The sequence below is a fragment of the Hibiscus syriacus genome, unplaced genomic scaffold (assembly GCF_006381635.1).
Source record: "Hibiscus syriacus cultivar Baekdansim isolate YM2019G1 unplaced genomic scaffold, ASM638163v2 tig00109958_pilon, whole genome shotgun sequence".
Taxonomy (NCBI): domain Eukaryota; kingdom Viridiplantae; phylum Streptophyta; class Magnoliopsida; order Malvales; family Malvaceae; genus Hibiscus; species Hibiscus syriacus.
Window position 1 is genome coordinate 15069 of NW_024062540.1, and position 13399 is coordinate 28467.

Genomic DNA, 13399 nt, shown 5'->3' on the forward strand with positions numbered 1-13399 from the left:
TCCTTACAAAAGTCATCATTATTGCTGTATTATTAACTTGTTTCTATATAATCACATATGATTAAACAATTACGATATTTATATATGATCGATACAGATAAGAAATACATTGTTTTTTTTTTGCCTAATTCTTCAATCATGATGTTTAATTAGTTGGCTTCTATATGTTCAATAGTTTCTAATAAAGGAAATGGAATAATTGAGTTCATATTAGGATTAATACCAAAATAAGTGTCTAAACTATACCTCTTTTTTCAAATAGGTACCTAAACTATTTTTTGACTCATCTTTGTGGCTAACGTTACAAACGTTACCCATTTAGGTGCCCAAGCCTTCAACGGTGTTAATTTATCCTTTAAGTGACACGTGTCATAATCTGATAATTTTAAATTTTTATTTAAAATTAAAATATTAAAATTATATATTTTAAAAAAAGAAAAATCAAATTTTGAAATAAACCCAAACTTTGAAAACCTTCATTTCAACCCAAAACTTTGAAAACCCACGCCGGCCGCCGCCTTTTGCTGTCGACGAAACTGCATCCGACCTCCCCTCCCTCGACGACAAAACCCACATGAAATCGTGACCGATTGAGGGTCAATTGATGACGAATCAACGTTTTATACCCCACGAACCCTAGGATAAAAATCGCGACCCCACGTGATTCTGACGACCAATTGACGGAAACTACAACGACGTATGAGTAGGAGGATGGCAAGGACTACATCGGTGGCGGTGGTCGTGGTCGGATAGGACGGCGGCGGCGGATTAAGGTTAGGAATTGGGATTTTTGGGGTTGTTTTATAATATAAGAAAAGTTAGTGTTTTTTATAAATATCATAATATTTTTTAAAAAAAATTAAAAATAAATTTCAAAATCACCATGTTGTAACATGTATCACTTAACTGGATAAATTAACGTCGTTGACTGCCCGAAACCTAAATAGGTAACGTTTGTAACATTAAACATTTAGATGAATCAAAAAATAGTTTAGTTACCTATTTAAGAAAAACGGTAGTTTGGGCTCTTAATTTGATATTAAGCCTTCATATTATCCAATAATTGACTGTTGAATCCAGTAGTACATAGTTCAATCATTTCTCAGCCAGGCAATGTGGAATAATCAACTTGCATCATCAACAATTTTTAATAAATAAACAAATGTTACAGAATTTTTTTAGCATTCTTTTGCAATATTATGATAATATCATTTTTTTTATTTGGATAAACTCGAATACATTATATCCAAATATGCTACTATTGTATGAATCAAACGATTTCAGTGGTAAAAGAATTGTTATTATTTCTTGAAGTCCCGAGTTCGAATACCAAGGATGTGAACATTAAATGTCAAATGTTTGATAGTTATTTTTGAATAGTTATTCTCTTGTACCATGTGCTACTCTTCTACCAGTAGGATCCGCCTGTATTCAGTTGTTATATTAAAAATTAAAAGCTTAAGGTTCATCTTTGCCCCTGCAGTATACTCAATTTAGCATTTGAAGTTGTTTAATTACATCATTCTATAATCTACCCCTAACTTAAAACTCTAAATTATAAACCCTAAGTTAGAGTTTATTATTTAAAGGACATGGGAATATAGTTTAGGGTTTTAAATTAAGGGTAAGTTATAGAATGACGTGATTGAGCAACTTCGAGGATTAAATTGATATGAAAATATGATATGGGCGAAAGTGATAAATTTAGTCTATTATTATAGGGCAAAAGTTACTCTTTTCCCAAAATTAAAATACAAACAAGGGACATAATAAAATGCAAGGGAACCAGTCTTACCTTGAGAATTTGAAACCCTTCTTCATTAGGTGTGGTAACTTCAACTTCATCATTAAAACGCCCTGACTTTCTTAGAGCTGGGTCGATTGCATCCACTCTTGATGGAAAAAGATAGAAATCAACCAAAAAAGTTAAGACCAACTGCAGCTGACATAAACATGGCAAGACAAGAAATGTGAATGGGATGTGAATCATTATCTAAACATCTCCCGAAGTTCAACACTAAGTTCCATATAGACAAGGATGGCCATCACACGTACGTTGAACGGAGTCTTGCATCTTGAGTTAGATAAACCAACCTATTTAGTTGATGCAACCACAACAACTTGTGGTACAGAACTTGGTGAGGGTTTATTGAAGTCCATGCAGTGTAAGGAGATGAGAAGCTAGACGAACATCTTGCTCGTGTCTGCAATAGAAGCATAGTTAGTTCCATGATACTTCAGAAAAGCATCAGTTGGTTACATGCAAATTACAATCCGTAGATAAACTTGTTGTTCAACCACATGCAAATACAATTACCAAAAGAAAGATGCAGGCCAATATGAGCAATTTTGTCAAAAAAGAAGGAAAAATCATTCATTCCAGCTCTGACTTCTTACAAAACCTTGAATCACGTCGAGGAAACCAAAAGAAAGATGCAGGCTAATATGAGCAATTTTCTCACTTTCTGCAGCATGTGCTCTGTGAACAGAATGTGGACTGCAAGGAAGCAAAATACATAAGAACAAACTAAAACTCCAAGTCGAAGACGACGAAACAACTATTCAAACACTTGACTTTTGTGCCACTCGTATGCAATTCTATATCATAGAAAGAAAAATGCAAATATTGTAGTACCTGAGAACAATTAAATGAGCACCGGATTCTCTAACAATTGTACGTACCAAGCTTGTCTACCATTGCAAAGAAAACCAATTGCTTCTTCAGCTTTCCATTGACCCTCACTTACGCCACTTACCTCACCGTTACCGATGCTGCTGTTGCTATTGCTGCTACTAACAGTATCCATTAAAGCGCTTTAGGCAGCAACTTCTGAAGGAGGAAGAAACCGGAGTTGTTTTTTATTCTGAGATTGAACATGAGTCCATTACCATTATGGAAACTAGAAAGGTAAATTATTGAAAAAAGAATACAAATAAATTACGATCATCAACATGCCTCCGTAGCATAGTGGTAGTGCGTTCGCTTCGTAAGCGAAAGGTCGCGAGTTCGATCCTCGCCGGGGGCTCTAAGGATATAACTTTTCTCATGAATAATAATAACACATGTATTTGCATGTTTGTTGGCCTACCATTTGCAATCAAAACTTTAATTAGCTTTATATTAATAGGTTGCTTGAAATCTCGCTTAAATAAGATCTCGAATTTGAGTGTATGAAAGCCATTTTTTATGTCGGTGAATCTTTCTAACACTTTGTCTACCACTGACGTGTCCTACCCACAATTTTTCTCTTTTTTAATTTATGTTTTTAAAAGCTTAAAACGGAAAATTAAGCTTATGTTTAATGTTAACTAGAAAATTTAAGCCCATGATTATTTCCCTTTTATATTAAAAAGTATATTATAATATAGGCTAGGATCTAATTATATAATATAAAATTAAAAAGTTTTACATTATTGGATGAAGAAAAATTAAAAGTTTAGATTAACGGTAGAAAATGAGAAGAAGTTCATTGAGAAAAAAAATGAATTAATCTCAGCTTTTTATTTCACCTCATTCGACGAAACTAAAATAATATAAAACTAAAATTTTTACATTAAATATAAGTGGATTCTAATATATATATATATAACTTTTAATTTATCTGAATTTTATATGTTACTAATTGTATTTTATATTTTATCTTACTTTTTGTTTTGTTTATAGGTTTTTATTTTGTTATACGTTTTATTTTAAATTTAGCGTTTATATCTATAAATTTTAAAATCTAAAATTTATATCTAGAATTTAGATATTAAAGATTAAGATTTAAAGTTTAGGATCTATAATTATATAAATATATTAAAGTTTATATTGAAATAGATAATGATAAACTTAGGCCTCATTTTAGGTGGTTTTCTAAAAGTATTTTTAGGTAAAAAGTCTGTTTCGACCGTAAAATCAATGTCAAACGGGTAAAAAATGAAAAACAAATTGTTTTGTAAACGGTAGTTTCAAACCAACCGCAAAAGTTAGGATTTCTAACTTTTTCAGTTTCAAATTTTCGTTTGGAAGCAAATTATAATTTTACCCTTAATAATGCATAGGCTCCACTCACTTACGTAGTTACATTTTATTTTAATAATTTAATACTAACATCCTTTAAAATTAATTAATTACTTAATAATTTATTTTAATTACTAATATTTTTGTAATATTATTTTTGTCAAAGCAAGTATTTAAATTATTATTTCATAATAATTTTTTATCCACATATTAAAAATTATTGATAAATATTTTTTTTCTTAATAAAATATTTCATATATAAAAGTATTAAAGTATTATTAATGAGTTATCTTAGAATATTTTTATATTTTTATTATAGTTTTAGTTTATATATTTTATATATCATAATATTAATAAGTGTAAATATAATTTAAATATTATATTTTCAATTTACAACATAATATATATAATCAACATTTTATCTTTTCAAACTCATTTTTTAACAACAAACCCAAACAATTAAATTTTAAACTATACTTTCAAATAACACTTTTAAAAGTTTATTTCTACAACACTTTTAAAAGTTATTTTTAAAAATTGTACCAAACCGACCCTTAGGGATGTTAAGCGTGCGATCTCACTCTTAAAAATTTTAATTTTATGTATAATTTAATTGTTTTTTCCTACTTTATATTGAAAATATAAATTTATATCCTTTATATTTTAGAATTTTGCATCTTTAGACTTTTAATTTGACTTCCTAAATTTATACACTTTACATAAATCAATCATTCATTCTTACAAATATATACTTATCAATATATTTTATTTTGAGTTGACAAAATAGTAATATTTTTTTATTATCTAAAACCTTATTTGAAGTTTAGGTTTTTTTACAGGAACTAAATAATTTTAATTTATTAAAGGAACGATTATTATTTTTAGAGTCTAAAGGTATCAAATTCGAGCCCAAATTATTATAAATTAATTAAATAATTATTATTCAATAATTAACAAATATTTAAAAACATATAATTACTGTTTGTAATTACAAATATATATTGTTGTCGGGAGGATTGAACATTAAAATCCTTACACGTGGCTTTTATGTGGTCTCATCTCTCGTCGTTCGTTTTTAATTAGTGCAATGCATTGTTGTCGGTTTACCTCTGCCTTGGGTACCAAACACCGTCCCTGGGTATAATGGTGGTGGGGTAGGTGGGGACTTGATTGTAAATCTGGAAATTTCTTGAGACCCATAATAGTAAAAATACCCTCGAGGGAACCACGTCCCTTCGGTTATTTATTTACCTCGTTTACTTAACATGTACGTGAACCCGCGTGTCGATTTGCCAAACGTCCTAAAACCAAACCGTGCTGGCTTTACCCAAAATAATAATAATAGAAAGGACTAAAAAAGCAATTATTCATATATAACATACCACCTGTCTCTTCACGAAAAACCTCTTGCATTCTCCTTATCATTCCCCAAAGGGTATTTCCTTTTCCACGTTTAATGAATAAAATTCTTTGATGTGAATAATAATCCAAGTTTATGATTCTTTTATACGTCGAATTTCGGTTTTTGTCCTCTTATTATCCTTAAATTAAGATTCAGTCCTTATATTTGGTTTCCGGTCAATTTGATTCGACTTGAGAAGCATGTCTCTCCACTCAAATATGATCCGATCAAAATTTAAGAAAGTCTAAACTTGAAATTGACTAAAATTTTAGGGTAAAAATTCATATTCGACCAACTCAAATTTACATTTAATCAGTAAAATAGACACCTTACTGAAAAAAAAATATGGAAGAGGATTATTACAGCAATCATATATATATATATATATATATATATATATACACACACATACATGTATAGAAGAAGAAGATTATATCATTATTTCGGATCAAATTAATGATTTTTTCACCATAAACTCAAAATCATCTCGACCTCTCCTCAGGGGCAGATGCATTAGGACGCCATAAGGGTCAAGTTCATCCCCATTATTTTGAGAAAATGATTAAATCTAGATTTGTGTTAAGGAAAAAAATCTTACTTGAATCTCATTCTTAAATTTCTGGATTTGATATTATCTCTCCCTTTATAAAATTCAACCTAACTCAAATTCGATTTTTTTAAAATTCTGAACTTATAAGCTCTAATTAAATCAAAACATATCAAATTCAAATTAAATTATCATCCATATTTATGTTAACATAGTTGGGAAATGAGATTAGTTAGTAGTGCCTATTATTTGAACTAATGAGATTAGTTAGTAGTGTCTATTATTTGAACTAACTTATCACATTATAAAAGTAAAGAATCAAAAGTTAAGAGATTAATTCAAATTTTAAGTATAGTATAGGGACCAAAACCGGAATTTAGCCCTTTTCATTTACATGGTTCAGGCTAACTGAGATCAAGAACTGGTTTTTGTTTCTATTTCATAGGCCAAAGGCAGTAGCTTTATTTCAAGAGGGAGAAGAAAAGAAAGAAAAAAAAAGAAAATTGTTTCTTGTTGGCTGTGGTTTGGGTTTTCCATCTAATGTTTCCATCGAAAACGGGGTCACAAGCAAGTGAAAACACGAGTAGTAGCATCAGTAGCAGCAGCAGCAAAGAGATGAATCTTTCTCTGCAAACGGAGAATTACCCCAGAAATCTATTACAAAGGTTCACCCCGAGTGAAACCCAAGCTTCAACAAGAAGTGAAGAAGAACAAGTGGAACTGAATCTTGGGTTATCATTAGGGGGTAGATTTGGGGTTGATAAGCATGCAAACAAGCTGAAAAGGTCATCGTCCATTGCTGGTTCGATACCGATTTTCAGGGAGATCGATGATGCCGATACTACTCCACCGTCTGTTCCTCGCCCGACTCTCGTGAGAGCATCTTCTTTGCCTACCGAGACCGAGGAAGAGCGGAGGAAGAGAAAAGAGTTGCAGACCCTAAGAAGAATGGAAGCTAAGAGGAGAAGATGTGAGAAGCAAAGGAGCTCCAGAGAGGAAAATAAAGCACTTCAAGGTACCCTTTTTCGGCTTCATCTATGGTGGATTGTAGGTTTAATTTAGCTAGTCTTAGTAGTAGCTAGTGCAAGAAAGGACCGATGGTTCAATGCATTAATGCACTTATAATTGTAATGAGGAATGTTGTTTAAGATTAGACTCTGCTGATCATCATTAGAAGAGAGATTACTGGAATAGATTAAGGTTATGTCTCGACGAGAACAATAATCCTTGATTATTCAATAGAAGTGTGCTGATAGTTGTAATCATCCTTGATCGAAGTTGCTTTTACTGCTCATTGGATTTGCTGGTGAATTCCTTGAGAGTGGTTGCATGTTTTTTGAATACTCTGAATGTCATTTGGTCTGCTTTAGTTGGTGTTTGGTAATAGAATGTTGAAGAAATTGACTTCTCCCGTGTAGCGAGCCTCCTTGGCATGTCGGACATCGGTGTAGAGAATCTTTGATCGAAATACTGATTACTCATTTGGTAAGGAGCTGCTGATTTTAATGTTTTATGTGATCACATTCATTGCAGGAGCTAGAAGTAGTGGTGAAGCAAGAAGCTCCGGTTGTTCTCTATCCTCGGAAGATCAAGGCAATCGAGAGGCTACCGGTTCTTGGGGGACAGAGACGGGTGAATTCGGCAGAACTCCCAGCCTGCTGTGTGAAACTCTACATAAGACGAATGAAAATAAGGGGAAAGAACGAGGGCACGCGATGGAAGACATGCCTTGTGTTTTCACAAAGGGAGAAGGCCCTAATGGGAAAAGAGTAGATGGTATATTATACAGGTATGGAAAGGGAGAGGAAGTGAGGATAATGTGTGTATGCCACGGCAGTTTTCTGTCTCCGGTAGAGTTTGTCAAGCATGCGGACGGTGGCAATGTGGATCACCCCCTTAGGCATATAGTTATAAACCCTTCCTTTGCTTCCCTTTCGTAATCCCCCTCGAAAATTGATTTTCTGATGTTTCATAGGACCATTTTCGACTGCACCTCTTTCGGTTATGTGGTTTCTTAGAAGAAAAAAAAACATATTTATCTTACTTGAGCATTAGAAATGCACAGTTTGTTATGATTTGTACACTTGATTTGTTCCTTATGGATCAAGTCATGCACCTAGAAAGCATATTATCTTACCAAAGAAGGTCGAATTCAGACAAATTACCCCGTAGTTAGCCTGTTTGTGAGACTATCGACCGTGCACGTACGTGATGGCCAAGTGAACACATCTTTGACCTTACCCTGTTGCTGCAGCATGCAGGCAGGCCCAAGAGAATATTGAAGCCGTTTGCATGCGGGGAGAATGAAGGACATAATATTTTAGTACCTAAACTTTTATTTTTTTTCAAAACCATACCTTTAATTTTTATTTCATTTTAACATAATATTTTCGACTGTCGTTTTCAGATTCCCAATTAATTAGGTTATGAGCAAATCACAGACATAACTGAGCATAGGAAATAAGGAAAAGATTATATTGCAATGGCAACCTCAGCCAACATCACAAATGCAAAGTTATGATTTGTACACTTGAGCTTTTCCTTCTAGATCAAGTCATGCAACTAGAAACTATATCATCTTATGGAAGAAGGTTGAATTCGCTTCAACCTTCGGACAACTCGACTCATAGTTGGTCGGTTAGTGAGACTATCGACGGTACACGTGATGGCCAAGTGCATCAGTTCTACCAAATCATCACGAGGACCTGTTTCCCATAACCTTGTATTGAACACATCCTTTGCTTGAACCTGTCTCAGCAGCATGCAGGCCCAAGAGACGATATTGAAACTGTTTGCATGTGAGGAGAATGAAGGATCGAAAGCTTTCTTGTCTGATATCAACTCGAGCAGCACGATGCCATAGCTGTAAACATCAGCCTTCTCAGACACACGGCAGGTCATAGCATACTCGGGTGCACCATATCCGAATGTACCAGCTACACCAGTTGTTGCGTGGGTTTCGGAGGAACCCAAAAGCCTTGATAATCCGAATTCGGACGGATAAGCATTACAATTGTTGTCCAACAATATGTTACTCGGCTTGACATCCCGGTGCATCACCTTCGGGGCGCATTCATCATGTAGATAAGCAAGTGCATGAGCTATGGGAGTGAACCGGAGAAGTTATTTCCACCAAAATTGTGAACCAATGCAGCTCTCAAACCCGAAAATGGCAAAACCATTTCGAGATGTGTTTTATATGTAAAGAATGACAGATTAGCAGATGCTGGATCGCGGGTTTGGATAAGTTTGTTGCTTAAGGAGAAAATACCGGCACAGAGGGAAATTAAACCTGGGGATCGATCCTGACATGAGGTTCCTACTGATATAAAAAAGTGTCATGCAAGGAACTTGAAGATTCTCATCAAGCTCTCCGGTTAGCCAGTTTGAGCTCAAATCTAGATGGCGAGGTTTCTTGCATCCATTGAACACTCCAAAGAGATCACCATCGAATTGGTTCTGAGCTAGGTTTACGATTTCCAAGTTCTCACAACCACCCCAATTTTTCGGTAACTTCCCTTCAAGATTCGCCCCGGGCACCCAAAGTACTTTAAGCTTTGGAAGTGTTGTGATTCCCATCGGAATGAAGCCTTGAAAACGATTATACTCATCAGTAGTAGAATACAACAATCTAAACGACAGCTCTTGACTTGAATCCTGCCCCCTCAGCACAAGATCAAAGAGACTAGATAGCACAAGAACGGACAACCGAACACAATTTCCAAGCTCCGAGGGGATAACACTGCTAAGTTTGTTTCTAGAAACATCAAGAATCTCAAGCATATGAAGCTGGCCAAGCTCACTAGGAATAACACCATACAACATGTTGGAAAACAACAGAAGAGTCCGTAATCGCCGACAATTACCCAAACTACCAGGAATACTCCCGACCAGGAAATTTCCCGACGGATCAAGATGCTCTAGATACCGGTTATTACTTCCGAAACGATCAGGAATAGACCCGTTTATCTGATTATTAGACAAATGAAGCACTTTCAAGTTACGGAAACTAACGAAATAACCAGGTATAGACACCTTCAGCTTATTCCCAGCTAAGTTCAGAACCTCCAAGTCCACAAATTTCGCAAAGACCCTGGAATCTGCTCTTCGAGTTCATTAAACCCGACATTCAAAACCCTCAAATTTCTCAACCCCACAAATTCATCAGGCAACTTCCCGGTAAATGAATTCCCTTCAAGATCAAGTTATTCTAATTTCTCTAAGCCCCGAATTTCTAAAGGAATTTCACCACCGAACTCATTAAAAGCAAGAGATAAAACTCTAAGCTCGGTAAGTTTCCCAACCAAAGGTGACAAGTTCCCCAACAATTTCCCCTTTGAACATGCTCTTCTCCTCGATCCAAAACCATAAAATGGAAACTGACCAATTTAGAAGGAAGATTATTGTTTAGGGATGAAATTGAAATGTTTAAAAGTTTAGAGACTAATTTAAAATAAGGGTCATACTTATATACGTTAGGTATGAATGCTGGATACGAATATCTTATATGATAATTTACTTATCATTACTTGTAACGGTAATAAATTTAATTTTTGTAATGTATGTAAATTCCGAATTTAATATTTATAGGTTTAAGGGTCATCTATGTCCCTGTAATATACTCAATTGTCATTTTCGTCTCTATCTTATTTTCACATCAATTTAGTCCTCAAAGCTACTTAATTGCATCATTCTATATTCTATTTAGATTTTAGGGTTTATAATTTCAGATTTTAAGTTAGGGGTATGGTATAAAATGATGCAATTAAGCAACTTCGAGGGCTAAATTGATACAAAAATACGATATGGACAAAAGTGATAAATTGAGTATACATTTGTAGTGAAAAAGTTGGCTTGATGACCAAATTAAGCTGTACCAACTAATCATACAGCTAATGCCCTTTATTGCTTTATTCTATATCCAATTTATAAACCTTAAAAAGATGGGTTTAAAGTGTAATTTTAGATGTATTTTTTAGGGTAAATTATGTATTTAGTATCTAAATTATCAGTTTTAGTATCTAAACTTTCAGTTTTTTCAAAACCTTACCTAACGTTTAGTTTCCATTTCAATTTAGTATCATGTTGTTAAAAACTTAATGCGTTTAGAACATAAACCATCAGTTTTGATCTGTTTAGTACCTAAACTTTCAATCTTTTCGAAACTTAAAGTTAAATTTTGAACGGAGTATTGAGTTAAAAACTGAAGTTTTTAACGGTGGGTACTAAAATGAAACAAAAACTAAACCTTAGGTATGGTTTTGAAAAAAATAAAAATTTTGATACTAAAACGTACAAAAACTGATGATTTAGATACTAAACGCGTAATTTATCCTATTATTTTTATTGTACATTAGGTAAACTCGAATTGCCCGTCCAACTCAGTTGGTAGAGAGCAAGGCTCTTAACCTTGTGGTCGTGGGATCGAGTCTCACGGTGGGTAATTCATAATTGCCGGAGGTCTTACACGGAAGTTGCTCTAAACCTAGTGTTGGGGGCATCCTACTACCCTACCTCCCCCTTATCTCATTACATATGAGAATAGGACCAACTAATTTATTAGGTAAAGAATCTGAAAAAAGTTCATTAATTCAAGTTTAATCTGGAAAAAAGGTAGAATTGGAGTTGAGGCTATTGGAAGCACTTGAAATTTATCCTCCCGTCACATTACGAGGTATATATATATATATATATATAAAAGTAAAATACTATTGGAAATTTGAATCCCTTTGTGCTGAGAAATGGTTAAGCTATATTTTCAGCTAGAAAATTTAATAAATGTCTTTTGTGCTGGTATTTGCAGTGAAAGGTTAGCTTTTATATTGTGTGTTTGTTTTGGTAGTTTTAGAATCTAATGGTGCATTTTTCATGTTTATTGTTTATGGATCAATTTGAAGCTTTGAATCCCTTGAGCTTGCTGGAATAACTTATATATGGTAAAGAAATCAGGGCATCAAGCAGTTCATGCACATGTTTATGGTAAAACAATTAGGATTGATTTAGTCTTCAACAATCTGTTTGAAAGCATTACTTTGAATCGAATATACTTCCCTGCAGGCGTGCATCACCACTTTGTACTCTATGGTCTGATGGAATTCCTGCGGAAGAGGTTTGTTCCGCCTCCTGTTCTTCGTGCTTCGTATTGATACCCTCTTCTGATCCCAGTGTTGTGGTGGGTCATTGTTTCTTTTGCATTCTCTTATCGATTGCTAAATGTTGCCCCAGCCTTGACCGGCATTTTTCTCCAGATGAGGTTTTGCAATTGCTCGATCGTTTCTACAACTTAGAAGTGCTGGTAACCTTTTTCGATAGTTTATTTTTGTTCCGATTAATTTAGTTTGATATTCCATTGAAGATGATTTTTTGCATTGACTACTGTCTTGGATGTTTACATGTCTGTATAAGTCGAAAAAATGATAAATGGCTAGTTTCAGTTCTTTGTGTTCACCCATTGTGGTTAGATAGAGAGACTTGCAAGTCTAGCCTGGTTAACATGGTGATGTTGGATTGGAAGCAGAAAAAAGTTGTTGCAAATGATTCTTTGTTTCCTTTTCCAACATAAGAATCGATAGCTGTGTCGTATACTCTTCGATGAGCAAATCTTTGCTGCCCATGCTCTTCATTTTTTTTCGAAGTACCCGAGTTGGACATCTATTTCAGAAGCATAACCAGACATTGGTATTGACATATATGATCATCGAAACATCGAAATATATAGACAACTTAGAAAAAAACCGAGTAATGCTTATTTTGGTACATATCCATGTCTCACACTAAATAAAAGGATACTACCTGCTGAAAAATCGGACACCATAAACCCTAAATGGTGCTATTCCTTTTTGGTTATCTTGAAAGGTAGTATTCCTGAGCTAATTTGTTCTTTTGTAAATTTCAGAAACCAGATGATGAAGGGATTGATATCCTAAATCACGAGGAAGATTTCTGCTTGCCACAAAGCTATTTTGTCAAGGAAGAACCCTAAATCATTTCTGGGGGATTTGGGGCATCCATATATTTGCACTAGATTTGGGTTTTTACTTGAGATCTGATGATATCTAACTGTGATAACTCATAATGTTCCTTGATCATGCTGCACAATATTATTGTAAAAATTAGGTTGCAATTTTGATGTAATGTGATTAGTTTGTTGACAACTTCTTGTTCCTTTAGATTTTTCTCTTTCTTGAGTAAAATATTTATCTAAAGGATATGCTAGTTTTTTTTATAACTATTTGTATTTGACACATTGATCGACTAATTTGAATTGAAATTACATAGCGTCATTACGAGGGTGACTATTTTATTGAAGTTTTCTTTATCATATTGTTACGATTTGAACTATTGATCTTGTTTAAGGAACTCAACGTCTTATCTAGTTAGATCAATAATTTTTTTCCTTACGAAGATATTAACTAACCATTTTTAAATAAATTTTTACTTTTGTATT

At 33.8% G+C, this 13399-nt stretch overlaps 2 protein-coding genes, 1 non-coding gene and 1 pseudogene across 3 annotated transcripts; 3 read left to right on the forward strand and 1 right to left on the reverse strand.

The window, feature by feature from the left end:
• The first annotated feature begins 2954 nt into the window (after positions 1-2954).
• TRNAT-CGU lies at positions 2955-3026 on the forward strand. The gene has a single exon. It is a non-coding gene; the product is annotated as a tRNA-Thr (tRNA).
• A 3366-nt stretch (positions 3027-6392) lies between these two features.
• Positions 6393-7979, forward strand: LOC120211114 (ninja-family protein AFP3-like). The gene is made up of 2 exons (XM_039209737.1): positions 6393-6967; positions 7486-7979. Exons 1-2 carry the CDS (start codon positions 6493-6495, stop codon positions 7890-7892), a joined length of 882 nt encoding a protein of 293 aa, XP_039065668.1. The 5' UTR covers positions 6393-6492; the 3' UTR covers positions 7893-7979.
• A 476-nt stretch (positions 7980-8455) lies between these two features.
• LOC120211123 lies at positions 8456-10340 on the reverse strand (annotated as a pseudogene).
• A 711-nt stretch (positions 10341-11051) lies between these two features.
• Positions 11052-13117, forward strand: LOC120211124. The gene is made up of 5 exons (XM_039209743.1): positions 11052-11090; positions 11566-11626; positions 12010-12061; positions 12178-12247; positions 12848-13117. The coding sequence occupies exons 1-5, from the start codon at positions 11052-11054 to the stop codon at positions 12932-12934; spliced, it is 309 nt and encodes a 102-aa protein (XP_039065674.1). The 3' UTR covers positions 12935-13117.
• Positions 13118-13399: the final 282 nt, after the last annotated feature.